Below are 17,651 nucleotides of genomic sequence, written 5' to 3' on the forward strand. Positions count from 1 at the left end.
GTCCCTGATGGGTCTCGATAGAAGGACTTCAGAGATTCCAGTGGACAAAATGTTCTATCTCTCAACTGTGTCCCATTGGAAAACTCTATTGATATTGATCTACGCTCTTGGGAGACTGGAACTTACTAAAAACTGTTTCCAATCACTTATAGAGACAGCAACTTGCCTACTTATCTCTAAGGATAATCCAATCCAAAATGGACATGGAAGTTTTACTATGGGAAACTCCCTTACTGAGACAAATTTAACTCAGCCTCCCAGTGAGCAGGCAGAGGAACATTCAGAGCAACCAGGTTTTTTAAATGCCAACTCCTCACCCCAACCTTCTTTTTCCGACTCATTCAACATGGACACAGTGACGGCCCAGCCTGAGACGCAGTCCTTGCAACGCAACGGCTGCATCTTCAATGATTCGCAGAAGTCATTGTATCCGATAACATGGATAGTGTGACTAACAAAGGAAACAGGAACTGGGAATTTACGATGTGTTTCCTGGAACACAGCAGGCTGGAGAAACAAACTGTCTGATTTAGATTCTTAACTTCCTAAAATCTTTTAATTGTATCTTTTTTTCAGGAAACATGGTCTACAGAAATGCTAAACTTTTGCAGATTTTAGAGTTTTTAATATTCCTGCTTACAGAATTCACTCAAAAGGCCGATGTAAAGGGGGTCTAGCAATTTTGGTGAAATCCCATTTACAAGTCCAGGTATCTGCTTTTAGTCCCTGTTCACCTGTAGCCCATGCATTGTTGCTGTCATTTACTGCACTTCATCTAATCATGGTTAAAGTGTACATTCCATCCTCTAATGATGAACTTGAGTTAACTGCTTATTGGGAGAAACTTTCTGAATACATTTTGTCTATATCCAGGAGGCACTCTTTAGCCCAGATTATGATTGTGGGTGATCTGAACGCCTGAATTGGCTCCGATAATAAAAAATGGATCTCCTCCTTGGGCTACGAGGACATAGAGACCTTACCTCTACAGCTTGGGCTGACGTACCACTCCAAGGATACACTACTTCACAAAGCTGGTTTAAGCCTACTAAAATTTTGTATCAAACATGATGTCCAAATACTTAATGGACTCCCCCATTTGTATCCTCTCGTGGTTGCAGTGTGATAGATTATTGTCTATGCTCACCAAATCTATTCCCATTTATTTACAACATTTCCATAGAACCGCGTACTGAAAGTGACCATCTTCCCTTAGTTTTTTCCTTAAAGATGAACCCAAGGAGAGTTCACTCTATACCATCTCAAAATGAAAACGTTTCTTGTGAGGTCATGAAAAGGATAAAGTGGTCTTTATCTCAAGAAAGAGATGTCATTGCTTTTTTTAAGTCTGGGAGGTTCAAAAAATTAGGAATGGCAGTTACAAATTCAAACACAGTTGCTGAAGCCCTATTTGAACTTGCCTTGCTGATTAATCTTTGCAGCTCTAAAGCTGAGGTGGTGAAATTAGGTAGTCCTAATATGTCCAAATGGTTTGACCAGGACAGCTGTTCTTGGAAAAAGAAATTAAGGGTCTTATTTAAGAAAGCCCAATATGGTAGAGATCCACAGAAGCTATATGACTATTTAGAATGTAAGAAATCCTTCTTAGAGGTAATTGCAAATAATAAGAAAAAGCATTTTCAACATAATTGGGACCAACTCCTTTATGCCATAAAATCTAATTACAGTAAATCCTTTTGGAGATTAGTTTCAGACAGCATGAAGCCTAGAGCATTTGCCAACCCTAACATTTCTCCACAAACATGGGTTGACCATTATTCAATGATTTTTGAAGATCAGGTCGTCCCCTCTACTGTGACAGGGTAAAACCTTCAAAGAAAAGAAATAAGGGGGGAATTCTGCCTATGAGGGAGGAGAGAGGGCGAGATCACCATAGGGGATTTTCCGTATCTTTATTCTACTTGCTTATAAGTTCCTGTTTCTTTGGGGGGGGGGTCTGTTCTGTGTATATTTTGCTCCCTTTATTCTACTTGCTTATAAGTTCCTGTTTCTTTGGGGGGGGGGGTCTGTTCTGTGTATATTTTGCTCCCTGAAGTGACTGATTTGATATCACACTGGTTAATGTCCAGCTTATCTCCCTACAGATTCAAACTGCAGGTTTTTACGCCACACACAAACCACTGACTGTAATATTGAATTGACCACTGGGGGGGGGGAGCAAAATATGCATGGCACAGAAAAAAATGCTGAAGAAATAAGCAAGGGAATGAGAATGCAGAAAAGCCCTAGAAGTTGTGAGTGCTGAAGAAGGCTCCTTTCTTCCAGTGCAGCTAAAGTGCCACAATAAATGAAGCATTCAGAATGTACAACCACACTGACACCTGCAGAGTTCTGCTCACAGGACTTCGTGACTCTTCACTGGATACAGTCTTCACACACACACACACACAAAAGCGCACTAACCCAACAAGCAGCACAATTTTCAAGTGCTCTTTGTTATCAAAAGCATGGGAATTTTAACCCTCCAGATTACAGTGAGACCTCAATTACCAAACTCTCATCGTAGTCTTCAGCCTTTGGGTTGACGCAGACAATCATCCGCACTTTCCCTTCGCCATCGAAGTAGTTCTTGAAAAGATGGGTTAGTTTAGAGTCACGATAGGGGACCATCTAAAGAAAAAAAAGTTTAATTAGAGCCAAAGCTGCAGGAGTGGACCATAGAAACGCCACAGAAAAGCCACGCCACACACCTTGTTGGTGCCGTAGGTCTGATTCTCTCGCAGAGCCTCGATGCAAGTCCTCAGCGTCATCAAGGACTGATTAATATTCCCTGTAAGAAAGAGCTGCTCTTAGAATCAAAGACCACCGCTTGCCTCCCCCCAAACACACTTTGAGGACACTGGTTTCCATGAGGACACCGTAAGAATTCCACAGCACAGCAGAGTACTCTGCCTCTGAGGTCAGTTGGCTGCGTAAAGTGCCGTTACATCACAGCTGACTTTCAGGGCAAGAGATAAGCAGAGGTGGCTGCTTCTTTCCTCCTCACAGCGACCCTGGACTTTCTTGGTGGTCTTCCAATCCAAGGGCTAACCAGGGCCGATCTGGCTTCATTTACGAGATCCAACAAGATTGGACCGACCTGAACCATCCAGGCCAGATGGCTGGCTCTATGATTTTGCTCCAGGCAAGAGTGGCCAAAAGGGAAGCCCCCACCCCAGCCGCATGCAGCACCTGCCTGCTTCGCGTAATCGGCTGCCTTCCGCTTTGGTTCGGTTTGTTCTTTCGCTTCCTGCCAAGTCGACCAGGGAAAGCTGGCTCAAGGTGATCAGCTCTTTATCCTGGGAGAGGAAAGAAGAAGATATTGGATTTATATCCCGCCCTCCACTCCAAAGAGTCTCAGAGCGGCTCACAATCTCCTTTACCTTCCTCCCCTACAACAGACACCCTGTGAGGTGGGTGGGGCTGAGAGGGCTCTCACAGCAGCTGCCCTTTCAAGGACAACCTCTGCCAGAGCTCTGGCTGACCCAAGGCCATGCTAGCAGCCGCAAGTGGAGGAGTGGGGAATCAAACCCGGTTCTCCCAGATAAGAGAGCTCTGGCTGACCCAAGGCCATTCCAGCAGCTGCAAGTGGAGGAGTGGGGAATCAAACCCGGTTCTCCGAGATAAGAGAGCTCTGGCTGACCCAAGGCCATTCCAGCAGCTGCAAGTGGAGGAGTGGGGAATCAAACCCGGTTCTCCCAGATAAGAGAGCTCTGGCTGACCCAAGGCCATTCCAGCTGCTGCAAGTGGAGGAGTGGAGAATCAAACCCGGTTCTCCCAGATAAGAGAGCTCTGGCTGACGCAAGGCCATTCCAGCAGCCACAAGTGGAGGAGTGGGGAATCAAACCCGGTTCTCCCAGAGAAGAGTCTGCACACTTAACCACTACACCAAACTGGGAGATCAAACTTGCACTTTCAATTAAGAGCCACTCTTAAACTCTCCGCCTCTCTCCCCACGGAAACGGTTCTCAGTCTGCAAGCTAGAAACAGCAGTAACTTGTCCAAGGCTGGTTGAGAGGACAAAGGAAAGGCTGCATCTGACACCCCAGCCATCAAACCACCCTGTATGCTGCGGGGGAGAGGGCAAGGAGGGTGCATGCAGGGAACACAGGTGCAGTGCTCGCAAGCCCCTCTTCATTTCACCTGTAGAACATTGTCTCCATCTGCATCCAGTGGAGCCTGGGCTAATTTAATTAGAAACACGCTGTGCGAACGGCTGGATTCCCGATTCAGCTGAGTGTTGGCGATGCGTCTCTTCTTTTGGCCTGTTAACAAAGAAGTTTAAAGAGGCCCTGAAGAAGTGTGCTGAAGACAAAACACCCAGTGTCCTTGTGCCTCTCACACACACACTGATGGTATGGTCACCCATGGAGCAGTAGGTAGTCCAAAGCCGCAAAAGCTACACAACAGGCAAATGAAAGGATCCAGAAGGTGGGACTTAACACCTGCAGAGCTTGTGGCTCTGAAGCTTTAAAAAACCCAACTAAGTGGAGACTAGCATAAAGGGGGCAAAGAAATGGATTATTCTCCCCTTCTCCACCAGTACTAGAACTCACAGTTACCCAGAGAAACTGGTCAGCAGGAGGTTCAAAGCAGACAAGCATTGCTTAATTGCTCTGCCTTTCCTCCATCACACCCTCCCATCAATCTTGTGAGACCTGCTAGGCTGAGACAATTGACTGGCCCAAGGTGAGGATCTGAACCAGCCTCCCCAGCCCCAAGCTAAGTGCTGCATCACACGGATTCTCTCATAACTGACAGAGTGGGCTAACGCAAAAATGTGCCAACGGCCACCGGGTCAGACAGCTTTAAAAAAGAAATTTATAGGCTCTCAGTGGCAGCTAGCCATTAATAGATCCAGTAGCTTTGCGAATCAGCGTAACAGTGAACTAGGAGAAGGAGAAGAAGAAGAAGAAGAAGATATTGGATTTATATCCCGCCCTCCACTCGGAAGAGTCTCAGAGCGGCTCACAATCTCCTGTACCTTCCTCCCCCACAACAGACACCCTGTGAGGGGGGTGGGGCTAGAGAGGGCTCTCACAGCAGCTGCCCTTTCAAGGACAACTCCTGCGAGAGCTCTGGCTGACCCAAGGCCATTCCAGCAGGTGCAAGTGGAGGAGTGGGGAATCAAACCCAGTTCTCCCAGATAAGAGAGCTCTGGCTGACCCAAGGCCATTCCAGCAGCTGCAAGTAGAAACCATTATCAAGGACAGAATGAGTAGGCACATTGTTGAACACGGGTTATTGAGGAAGACTCAGCATGGGTTCTGCAAGGGAAGATCTTGCCTCACTAACCTGTTGCATTTCTTTGAGGGGGTGAACAAACATGTGGACAAAGGAGACCCGATAGATGTTGTTTACCTTGACTTCCAGAAAGCTTTTGATAAAGTTCCTCATCAAAGGCTCCTTAGAAAGCTTGAGAATCATGGAGTAAAAGGACAGGTCCTCTTGTGGATCAAAAACTGGCTGAGTAATAGGAAGCAGAGAGTGAGTATAAATGGGCAGTCTTCGCAGTGGAGGACGGTAAGCAGTGGGGTGCCGCAGGGCTCGGTACTGGGTCCCATGCTTTTTAACTTGTTCATAAATGATTTAGAGTTCGGAGTGAGCAGTGAAGTGGCCAAGTTTGCGGATGACACTAAATTGTTCAGGGTGGTGAGAACCAGAGAGGATTGTGAGGAACTCCAAAGGGATCTGTTGAGGCTGGGTGAGTGGGCGTCAACGTGGCAGATGCGCTTCAATGTGGCCAAGTGCAAAGTAATGCACATTGGGGCTAAGAATCCCAGCTACAAATACAAGTTGATGGGGTGTGAACTGGCAGAGACTGATCAAGAGAGAGATCTTGGGGTCATGATAGATAACTCACTGAAAGTGTCAAGACAGTGTGCATTTGCAATAAAAAAGGCCAATGCCATGCTGGGAATTATTAGGAAGGGAATTGAAAACAAATCAGCCAGTATCATAATGCCCCTGTATAAATCGATGGTGCGGTCTCATTTGGAGTACTGTGTGCAGTTCTGGTCGCCGCACCTCAAAAAGGATATTATAGCTTTAGAGAAGGTGCAGAGAAGGGCAACTAGAATGATTAAAGGGCTGGAGCACTTTCCCTATGAAGAAAGGTTGAAACGCTTGGGACTCTTTAGCTTGGAGAAACGTCGACTGCGGGGTGACATGATAGAGGTTTACAAGATAATGCATGGAATGGAGAAAGTAGAGAAAGAAGTACTTTTCTCCCTTTCTCACAATACAAGAACTCGTGGGCATTCGATGAAATTGCTGAGCAGACAGGTTAAGACGGATAAAAGGAAGTACTTCTTCACCCAAAGGGTGATTAACATGTGGAATTCACTGCCACAGGAGGTGGTGGCAGCCACAAGTATAGCCACCTTCAAGAGGGGTTTAGATAAAAATATGGAGCACAGGTCCATCAGTGGCTATTAGCCACAGTGTATGGAGCACAGGTCCATCAGTGGCTATTAGCCACAGTGTATGGAGCACAGGTCCATCAGTGGCTATTAGCCACAGTGTATGTGTGTATATAACATTTTTTGCCACTGTGTGACACAGAGTGTTGGACTTGATGGGCCGTTGGCCTGATCCAACATGGCTTCTCTTATGTTCTTATGTTCTTATGTTCTTAAGTGGAGGAGTGGGGAATCAAACCCGGTTCTCCCAGATAAGAGAGCTCTGGCTGACCCAAGGCCATTCCAGCAGCTGCAAGTGGAGGAGTGGGGAACCCAACCCGGTTCTCCCAGATAAGAGAGCTCTGGCTGACCCAAGGCCATTCCAGCAGCTGCAAGTGGAGGTGGGGAGTCAAACCCGGTTCTCCCAGATAAGAGAGCTCTGGCTGACCCAAGGCCATTCCAGCAGCTGCAAGTGGAGGAGTGGGGAATCAAACCCGGTTCTCCCAGATAAGAGAGCTATGGCTGACCCAAGGCCATTCCAGCAGCTGCAAGTGGAGGTGGGGAGTCAAACCCGGATTTCCCAGATAAGAGAGCTCTGGCTGACCCAAGGCCATTCCAGCAGCTGCAAGTGGAGGAGTGGGGAGTCAAACCCGGTTCTCCCAGATAAGAGAGCTCTGGCTGACCCAAGGCCATTCCAGCAACTGCAAGTGGAGGAGTGGGGAATCAAACCCGGTTCTCCCAGATAAGAGAGCTCTGGCTGACCCAAGGCCATTCCAGCAGCTGCAAGTGGAGGAGTGGGGAATCAAACCCGGTTCTCCCAGATAAGAGAGCTCTGGCTGACCCAAGGCCATTCCAGCAGCTGCAAGTGGAGGAGTGGGGAATCAAACCCGGTTCTCCCAGATAAGAGTGCTCCGGCTCACCCAAGGCCATTCCAGCAGCTGCAAGTGGAGGAGTGGGGAATCAAACCCGGTTCTCCCAGATAAGTGAGCTCCGGCTCACCCAAGGCCATTCCAGCAGCTGCAAGTGGAGGAGTGGGGAATCAAACCCGGTTCTCCCAGATAAGAGAGCTCCGGCTGACCCAAGGCCATTCCAGCAGCTGCAAGTGGAGGAGTGGGGAATCAAACCCGATTCTCCCAGATAAGAGAGCTCCGGCTCACCCAAGGCCATTCCAGCAGCTGCAAGTGGAGGAGTGGGGAATCAAACCCAGTTCTCCCAGATAAGAGAGCTCCGGCTCACCCAAGGCCATTCCAGCAGCTGCAAGTGGAGGAGTAGGGAATCAAACCCGGTTCTCCCAGATAAGAGAGCTCCGGCTCACCCAAGGCCCTTCTTCCAGCAGCAGCAAGTGGAGGAGTGGGGAATCAAACCTGGTTCTCCCAGATAAGAGTCTGCACACTTAACCACTACACCAAACAGATTCAGATGAACTAGAAGGCCTTTCATCCACCAGGAAGGTGAGAATCCTGGGACAGCACACCACTTTGGTAGCAGGAGCATAATTACCTCTCCAGAAGACTTCAAAAGCTTCCTCTGTGGATTTCACTTCCACTTCCGTGCATCCCGCTACATACATGTTGTGATTCTGATCCTCCCGGAGTATTTTGGACTGGGGGGGCCTGCAACATGGAGGGTTCTCAGTGTACACCTTGGCCAGCACCACTTGCTATTTTGAGACGGCCACAGGACAAGCTACCAGACAGCGCTAACATTTAGATAAGCGGCAAGAGCTCGAGAGAGGTTAGCCACAAGTCATGTTTTACATATGGGAGGGAGGCAGTTGCTCTACCATGCACCAGCAGTCAATGGCAAGCCTCAGCACGAGAGAAGCAGAGAGAAATTCACAACCACGGGGGGGGGGGGGGGGAATGCCGGCTCCACAAATTATCTCTACTGCTAGTGAGAGGGAAAGAGTTCGTGTGCACATACACAAAGTCAACGGTTCGCACTGGGGTGCCACAGATGTTCCACCTACCAAAGGAACACAATTAAAGCGTTACACACTAGTCACCTCTCCCCTCCTCTCACACTTAGCTCTACAAACTGGAGAACACGTTCTAAAGAACGTCATACACAAGAACCGTGTTTGCGCTTCGAGAAAATATTTCTGCATTTGGTCAAGTGGGTGTATTCATCTGGCCTATTTAGGAACTGTCTCCCTATGCACTGGCAAGCAGAAAACTACCAGGAGAACAAGGTTTGGTTCTACTTAAGCTACGTCAGCCTCTGCAGCAAGTAGTGTCTGATGCTTCTAGGTAACCCTAGGAAAATGGATTTCCAACCTCTCCAAATCAAGTGAGGCTCAGTTAGGTACGAAAGCTAGACTGAAACCCGGCCGGCTGCTGGGGCAGACGTTAAGATTCCAAGCAAACTTTAGCAGCTCTACTCTGACAAAATTAACAAATATCCCAAACTCCCAAGCAGACAAAAACAAACCCCAAAATCCCAGGTAGACTTCAGTAGTTGTATTCTGACAAAATTAACAAAAACATTCCAAACTCACTTTGGTTTGATAGGATCTAGGGGCGCTTCATCCAGCAGGTCATAGATGTAGTTGTTATAAATCTCAATGTAAGAGACAAACACACTGTAAACGTTGTCTTCGTCAACATCTTCCAGCTTGCAATTATCTTGAACGTTGATCATGTCAGCAATTTCAGGGTCTATTGGCTGCCTGTGTAGACACACGCCAGAAATCAAGCGGGAGCATCTACAGTCTCACCCCCTTCTCCACTCCGGCAGCCACTTACTTGCCAGACGCAGTTTTTGGAACGGGTAACGCTTCCCTCTTCTGGCGTTCAAGTAGCGCATCGACCTCACACTGGATCTCAACCCCATTCTTCTCATCAAGCTTAAAAACCTGAAAGCGAGCACATCCCACTATAAGAGCTCTACCTCACGCATGAAAGCAAAGGGGGCAGCAAATCCAGGCTCCGGTGGCGCCCGAAGATTTGGAGGCGAAATATTTGCAATCCGAGAAAGAACAGTCTGTGGCAAGGTTTGACCAACCCCATATAAAAGGCTTGCAAGTTGTAAACCCTCTTCCAGCAAATCATTCTTCTGTCTACATTGCACATACCTAGCACAACACATGCATGTTGCTCAGATCAGCAGCATTTCTTTGGTGCCAAGTATCAAGGAGGAGGAGAAGTGTTGGTGTTCTCCCCTGCCTTTCACGACCCAAGGGAGTCTCAGAGTGGCTCACAATCACCTTCCCTTCCTCCCTCACAACAGATACCCTGCGAGGTAGGTGGGACTGAGAGAATGCCAAGGAAACTGAGCGGCCCAAGGTCACCCAGCTGGCTTCAAGTGGAGCAGTAAGAAACTTACATATCGTTTGGCCTGGAGAGGCCCTATGCTGTTGAAGATCATGTCTAAACACCGGGGAAGGAGTCCGCCGTCGCCTGGGGAGCCTGTCATCGTGTGGGTTTTCCCGCTCCCCGTAACACCATAAGTAAATAGGAGACCTAGGAGTCAGGGAGAAAGCCAATGCCAGAATTTAAGAGAACTTCACACAAGCACATGGCAATCAAAAAGAAGTTCCCTCTTTCACCTCCTATTTGCACCTCTTAACTGCAAAAGCTTGAAGGCTGTAGTGTTAATACCACAGAATAAGGGGCAGGACCACACTGTGGATCTGCAAGAATAAAATACTTCTCTAGACAGAGATATTCATTTATAAACACGCTTACAACATCACAAAGAATGTCCATAAGACTGGGAAGAGAAGTACTCAATCGATCACACCCATGAGAAACAGCCAAATTCAAAAAAGGAATTAGCGTGCTTTATTCTGAAGAGTCCAAAGAGGACTGACACACAGCATTTGGGCCTGTGCTTTGAGCCATGCGGATCAATTAACTGGAATGCTGGCCTCGTCAGGGAAAGGCAAGTTACCAACCGTATAACGAACTCGGTGATACAGCTTGCATGCATTCCTTTCAAGGTGAGCAACCCCACAACAGCCTACTTCATTCCAACTAGACATGTTGATTAGTTTTTTTAATGCACTCTGCCCTGGCAGCATTTCTCTCACCACCAAATAAAACAGATCTCCGACAACCTTAAGCAGCCAGTGTGGCAGAAAGTACAGTACGTACAAGAAAAATAAAAGGGCCAACAGGATCTAAAACACCAAATAATTCCAGCCATCCAAGCATACCATTTTTCCCACGGATGAGGTCTTCTACGAGAGGTCTAGCGACTGTCTCAAAAACCCATCTCTGAGAGACGTTGGTGCCAAACACTTCTTTAAATGAATACTGCATCTGAAGAGAAAGCCAAGGAGATGGTTTGGAAGCAGGACACAGGTATCTGGCCACAAGTTATCACCTCCCTCAGCCTGAGCAAATCTCGCGTCGCTTCAAGTTAAGTCAGGTGCTCTGGTCCACAACTTTGCTATTGCATAAAGCTTTCTGCCCAGCAGCTCTTCCTATTCCAAATCATGAAGGCAGATGTGGCACTTCCTCCATCCCGTCATAGCCCTTGCCAGCCCAGCTATGGACTGTCACTATTGCAGGAAGTCCATGAGCTCAACTTCTCACAGTCCATGAGCTCAGCTCCAGCAACATCAAGCTCTGGGCCTTCTCCCATGGCCCTGGCAAAATGAGCACACCTGTCCTTCAGCTGGTTTGGCGACCTGCCCAAGATCTATAACCGGCCTCCTCCATCTGCAGACCCAGACCTTCACTCCTCAGTTCTGAAGCAACCAAACATCTGGGTTTTCCCAGCATACCTCACCTCTTTGTACTCCCCATTGCGGCTGCAGCGGTATCCATCGGGCAGGTGAACCTGGACAGTCGTGCTGCTGATCACTTCGATGCAGCAATCTTGATCTGGCACCGGGCGCAACCGGCAGTACACCTAAGGAGTAAAAACTTGCCGTGACATACCTACTAAACCCAGATGCGCTTCTCTTAGCTGCTGTAGAAAGTTCATCAGCCGGTCAGGACAAGTACAGGGTTTTTAAAAATATATATTTTAACAGCCAGTTAACAAAGCTAAAGAAAAAAAGTAGAATTACCGGTAAAGTTCTAAATCTAGCCTTTTAAAATCTTGCTTGAGCAGTTAACGAGCATTATCAGATACATCAGATACACTGGCTACTAATAATGTAGCGGATTCGCTTCAAGGTGGTGGTCTTAACCTTTAAAGCCCTCTATGGCCAGGGTCCTACATGCCTGAGGGACCACCTTTCCCCGTATATGCCCCAGTGAGCACTTTGGCCCGGATCTCAAAGTCTGCTGGGAGTCCCCAGTGTCAAGGAAGTGAGGCTTCAGTCAAGTAGAGCCAGGGCCTTTTCCGCGGCTGCACCTAGCTGGTGGAATGAGTTGCCGGAGGACGTTAGGGCCCTGCAAGAGCTCCCACAGTTCCGCAGGGCCTGTAGAACGGCACTCTTCCACCTTGCTTTTCCATAAGCATAACTTACAGCAATGGACTAGACCCATAAATCTGAATTTAACATCATTCTGGACTTCCCACCACGCTATGGCGATTTGGGGTCCTATGGAACATCTAACACTGACTATCCAGCCATACAGCCGCCATCGAAACTTAATTGCATGATGAATCATTGTATTAGCATCTACTGTTATATTGTTCTTCACTGATATTTTAATACTGTTTTATGCTTTATGTATTACCAATGTTTTTATCTTGTTAGTCATTTTTTACCCTAACCTGTGAGCCGCCCTAAGCCTGCCTTCGGTGGGGAGGGTGGGATATAAATAAAATAAAATAAATAAAACATCTGCCTTTTGGAGACTGGACTAGATAACCCTGGAGGTCCCTTTCAACTTTATGATTCTATAATCTCATAACGTTATTTTGAGAACCAATTGCTTCTCTATAGAATCAAACACATGATAGTTATCATTTCTTTAAGGCAGCAGCTGCCACTTTCCCAATAAAAACATCACCGAGAGCTGCTCAGGTTTCCTGCAAAGGGGCTGTCCGGAAGAGGCAGGCTTCCAAAGCTTTCCGAAACATTCGGAGATAATTATTCCATTAGAAAGATATTTACTTTAAAGCATATTTATTAAATTATGTTTTAGAAATATTACAAAATTACATTTGGGGAACATTTTTTAAAAAATGTTCAGGTTTCTTTAGGGTTAACTTGTTCCTGCCTCTTATCATCTTGCCTAATAAAAACATTTATTTCTTTTTCAATAAAAGTTCATAGACTCACTGGAAGTTCATCTGGTTTAATGGCAAAAGGCCAAATACAGAATCCACTTATAAGGATTGTCCTATTGTAGATAAAGTCCCCTCCCCAATGGGTCTTATCTACGTAGATCCTTCTCAAGTCCCTGAAATTACTTGACAAGTAATTTTCAAAAAATAAGTGGTTCAGACCTTTAATAGAATACAAGATAACTCTCCTGTTACAAAACCATACTGCTTAGAATGCCAAATCATAATAATAAATTTATAGCCTTATGCAAGGAGAATACTTTCCCCTATATAAAAAAAAAAGTGGGATTAGCTTCCAGCTGTGTTCAGGTCCAGGGTACCAGTCAGAAAGCGATCTGAAACAGTTTTTTTTAAAAAACAAAATGAGACAAGGAAAGTTGAGCTAAGAGGTTATTGGGGTTTTTTGTCACATAAGTGCTGCTTATTAAACTAGAAAATAGGGCATTAGTGTTTTACCCAAATGTTTTAAATTTTCAGGCCTTGCTAAGCCTCAAGACTAACAAACCATTTCTATATCATCAGCGAGATGTCCAGCTACAACATAACTGAGGGATAGCATCAGAAGATCAGCCAGGCCGGCCAAGAGACACTGCTGACCGATATAATTACACAACAGAAGGAACCCAGGTCAAAAAAGGGAGGGGGTGCACATTCAATCCCAGGCATCTTCAGTTCACAGGAGTTGGGGACAACAGGAGGGAAAAACAGTTTTATTCATAAATTGCTTTGAGAACCTCAGGACCAAACACCAGGATATGAAATCAAACCGGTCTATCTTGCCTCAGAGGCTGGGAAGACCAATTTGCTTATCAAGCTCAGCTTGTGGTTGCTGTCAGAGAACTATTGTCAAGTACGTAGGAAGATGCATTGTATAAAACACTTCAAGTCTGTCCTTCTGTTCAATGGATTAATCTTAACAGGGACAGAGAGGCAGAGCAATGTGCTAACAAGGTTAGTCCTGAGCCCACTTACCCCAACAGGGTCCTTCTGATTGTTCCCGGAGACTTTCTTCAGCACGTTCCTTCTGGGGGTCTTAATTCTACTAGGAATAAAGAATCAAGATTCAGGCACAGGTTATACAACACATTCCTGCCCTGAAATCAGTGTGAAACAAGGGAGAAAAGAGTCCAGAACAGCTGCCTAAATCTCAGACAGTTGACAACAGTTAATGTAGCCCGTACTATAATTCATAACAATAACGAAGTCTGTTCAGTTTCAGAACATAAATAGCATCTCACATGCTCCTTCTCCTCTTCAAGGTTAAGACCGTAAGAGGAGCCCTGCTGGATCAAAACAAGGGTCCACATAGGCCAGCATCTCCTCCACTGGCTAACCAGATGCTGCACAGCTGGGGCAAAAAGGCCCAAACTTTCCCATATAGCTGCTTCCCATTGCTGGGAAGCACACCGACTCCAAACATGGACATTCCATCTACCAATTAATCTCTGCCAATCATTAGGGTTTGTAGAATCTTTCGGGATCAAGTGCCGTGTTCTACTGGAGAAAGTTTTCCTTCCAGACGTTTCGTTCTCAGCTGCGGAGAACATCCTCAGTGGTGTTGCAGCCGGGGCAGGCATTGAGCCAAGAAGGTCTGAACGCCTGCTCCGGTTGCAACGCCAGAGGATGTTCTCCGCAGCTGAGAACGAAACGTCTGGAAGGAAAACTTTCTCCAGTAGAACACTTGATCCCGAAAGATTCTACAAACCCTAATGATGTTACCAGCGGTGAAAACCTGAAATCTCTGCCAATCTCTCTCCTTCAGCAAGTTTCCAGTACAAACACTGGCTGATATTGATAATATGCATTTTTGTGCTGGGCACTAAGAACAAATTAAGGGTTGCTGCTGCCGCTTCACCATCTACCTGCCTAGCTTAACTGCACATGTCCTGGCTGAGCGGGCATGCTTGATACGCCTCTGGGCATAGAGCAGGGGGTCATGAAGGAGGGTGCCTGGGAATTTCCTGTATTGTGCAAGGGCGGTTGGATTAAATAACCCTGAGGGTGTCCCTTCCAGCTCTAGGTTTCTATATCTGGCTTGGTGTTGAGGATAATAATAATAATATAATAATACATTTTATTTATATCCCGCCCTCCCCGCCTAGGCGGCTCAGGGCGGCTAACAACAATTCAACATTAACATAAATAGGTAAAACACTGGATTTAACAATTAAAGTTAAACATATAAAAACCAGTTAAGTTAAAATACATAGTTTGAGGATCCCAAAGATGACTGTCCCAAGGAGTTTCAGCATCCACAGTGAGTCCAAGGTCAAGACTTCCTGGATGCCATGAAGACTATGGGACTGTCCCAGCCTGTTCTGTACTAAGTACATGAAAATGGTCATACAATGAATCATCTTTAAAACAACAACAGAGCGAGCTTTCAGTGATCTAGTGTCTGCAGAATATGTGTTGAGTCAGACAGGGCATGGCATAGAGCTCATTACAGGGATTATGAAGCATGAGTGAGCGAAACAACTACCACGTCTGCTGAACTCCACCTAGGGAACGTTTAAGAGAGCGCGTAGCTCAGTGACTCCTAGGATAGGGTCAGCTCGAGATAGGGATCTCAACAAGATCCTTTGCAACCAGAAATCTCTCAGACTCAAGATTAAGAGCAATTCTGGAAGCGGAGGTGTTGACAGCACCGTCTTGTCAGGCTGTTATCTGTTTTGCAGACAGCTGCTACCAAGGCTCTTGTGAAGACCCACCCCCTGCATTTTGGATCTCTACCCTTCCCAGTTTGCAAAACTTTCACTGGAAGACACTTAGAGCCCCATGGATTGCAATAATTATATGGCCAGAAATCTACACATATAAAGAAATGGGGTAGGCCAGCTCCACTGAGCATGCTAACTTCTCCATACCATTTGTCTCCTACAGCAGTCAACACTGCAGTGACCATTTGAGGGTTGTTTTTTTCCAGGGACAGACCTGGATTTAATTCACATTAACGGGCAGCCAGGGATCCAGGGCAACAACTGTATTGGTTTTAGACCAGCAGTTTTAAGACATCTGATGGAGCAGTCTGCTCACATTTCATATACTAGCTTGGGTTCCCTAGAAGGAAGGAAAGGTGGTATAATGCTATTCTAATGACTACATCTGTTTACTTCATTTATCTTTCCCCCAGCGGAGATCCAAAGCTCATATTGTTCTTCTCCATTTCAATCCTCACAGTCTAAGCCAAGTGTGTGCGTCTGGACTGAGATCACCCCAGCAAGGTTCCAAATCAGAATGGGGGACAGGAATCCAGGTCTCTCAAGTAAACAAAGAAGAGACTGGATTTATACCCCACCCTTCACTACCTCAAGGAGTCTCAGAGAGGCTTACAATGTTATCTCCCTTCCCCACAAAAGACTCCCCGTGAAGTTGGTGGTGCTGAGATGGCTCTGAGAACTGCTCTTTTGAGAGAACAGCTCTGCGATGACCGTGACTGGCCAAAGATCACACCAGCAGGACCCACCAGCCTGTGGAGGAGGAATGGGGGAATCAAACCGGGTGCTCCTAACCATTAGATCAAACTGGGCAGAGCCAGTGGGTGGGAGTAGGGTTGCCAATCCCCAGGTGGGGGCAGGGGATCCCCCGGTTTGGAGGCCCTCCCCCTGCTTCAGGGTCGTCAGAAAGCGGGGGGAGGGGAGGGAAATGTCTGCTGGGAACTCTGTTATTCCCTATAGAGATTTCTTCCCATAGAAAATCATGGAGAATTGATCCGCGGGTATCTGGGGCTCTGGGGGGGGGGGCTGTTTTTCGGGGTAGAGGCACCAAATTTTCAGCATAGCATCTAGTGCCTCTCCCCAAGATACCCCCCAAGTTTCAAAAAAGATTGGACTAGGGGGTCCAATTCTATGAGCACCAAAAGAAGGTGCCCCTATCCTACATGATTTCCTATGGAAGGAAGGAATTGAAAAGGTGTGCCGTCCCTTTCAATGTGATGGCCAGAACTCCCTTTGGAGTTCAATGATGCTTGTCGCAGCCTTGATCTTGGCCCCACCCCTAATGTCTCCTGGCCCCACCCCCAAAGTCCCCAGATATTTCTTGAATTGAGGTGGGAGTCGTCGAGGTCCCTGCTGGGGCCGAAGAGCTGGCTGGGCAGCGGAGCCCCGCACCCTTCTTCTTGCCTTCGGAACGCAGGAAAAAGCCCGAGGGCGGTCTCCGCCGAGCTGGCTGGGAAGGGCGGGGTATAAATCTGCAGCCGTCTTCCCTTCCTGCAGCCTGCCCCAGGCAGCTCACAGCAGACATCAGTTTTAAAAAAAACCCAAATTATTAAAACCCCCAACCCAAATACGGCTGGCGAATTCCTGGAAATCTTTCTTGGGGGGGGGGCGTGGTTCGCAGCTTGCAGAGGTCGGGGCTGGGGAGAGACCCGAGCAGGGCCTTACGCCGCACAGCCCCTCTCCAGGGCAGCGGATCCCGGGAGACCTCCCGGCCCCACCGGGAGGCTGGCAACCGCAAGGCAAGCGAGGCCCGTCAAGCCAGGAGGAGGCCTCAGCCGCCGCCCCACCCGGGCACCCCCCGCCCTGGGAGAGAGCCCGCGCCGCCACTCACGCCGCCGCCTTCATCGTGTCCCGCCGAGGCTTCGGGGCGACTCCCGCCCGCCGGCCGCCTCGCGAAGGAGAGATTCGGGTTTGAACGTTCCCTCCCGCTTCCCGGCATCCCCCGCGCGGCCGGCTGCGATTCAAATCCGACCAATCAGGAGGGAGCGGGGTTGGCAGGGCGCCTCGCGACCCTTTCCTTTTCGCCGGCGTCATCAGCGCGCGCCGGGGGCGAAGCGAGAGGGCAGGGGCGTCGCTCTGTTGCCGCGGCAACCCTGCGGCCTGGGATGGGTCCTGCAATATTCTTCGTGGGCGGAGGTCGTCTTGAGCTGGGGACCCCCGGGCTGAAGTCTGGCCTCTCAAGCCTGCGGCTCTCACCTCCGAACGCGCAAGAGATGTGCTGCTGCTAAGGTTGCCAAACACCAGGTGGTGAGGCAAGGAGAGAATGACGGAAAAATCAGCAAGTCGAAAGAAAGAAACCCGTGCAAAATTTACTAATGCAAATTAAAGCCACAATTCATATAAA

At 47.7% G+C, this 17,651-nt stretch overlaps 1 protein-coding gene across 2 annotated transcripts in view; it reads right to left on the reverse strand.

Annotated features, from left to right (window-relative positions):
* The window catches only part of KIF23 (kinesin family member 23), a 33,872-nt gene extending 16,658 nt beyond the window's left edge, over nt 1–17,214 (reverse strand). The window contains exons 1-13 of one of the 2 annotated variants that reach the window (XM_060260151.1): nt 17,139–17,156; nt 13,563–13,632; nt 11,136–11,258; nt 10,558–10,663; nt 9,726–9,862; nt 9,146–9,255; nt 8,899–9,069; nt 8,325–8,366; nt 7,902–8,014; nt 4,144–4,265; nt 3,197–3,299; nt 2,712–2,791; nt 2,512–2,631 (exon numbers count right to left, since the gene is read on the reverse strand). In XM_060260151.1, the coding sequence (XP_060116134.1) occupies nt 2,512–2,631; nt 2,712–2,791; nt 3,197–3,299; nt 4,144–4,265; nt 7,902–8,014; nt 8,325–8,366; nt 8,899–9,069; nt 9,146–9,255; nt 9,726–9,862; nt 10,558–10,663; nt 11,136–11,258; nt 13,563–13,632; nt 17,139–17,152 (1,311 nt within the window). In that variant the 5' untranslated portion in view covers nt 17,153–17,156. Of the gene's footprint in view, nt 1–2,511; nt 2,632–2,711; nt 2,792–3,196; nt 3,300–4,143; nt 4,266–7,901; nt 8,015–8,324; nt 8,367–8,898; nt 9,070–9,145; nt 9,256–9,725; nt 9,863–10,557; nt 10,664–11,135; nt 11,259–13,562; nt 13,633–17,138 lie in introns of both variants that reach the window. The other variant, XM_060260150.1, reaches the window with a different exon arrangement.
* Between the last annotated feature and the right edge of the window lie 437 nt (nt 17,215–17,651).

Source organism: Heteronotia binoei, chromosome 19, assembly GCF_032191835.1.
Source record: "Heteronotia binoei isolate CCM8104 ecotype False Entrance Well chromosome 19, APGP_CSIRO_Hbin_v1, whole genome shotgun sequence".
Lineage (NCBI taxonomy): Eukaryota > Metazoa > Chordata > Lepidosauria > Squamata > Gekkonidae > Heteronotia > Heteronotia binoei.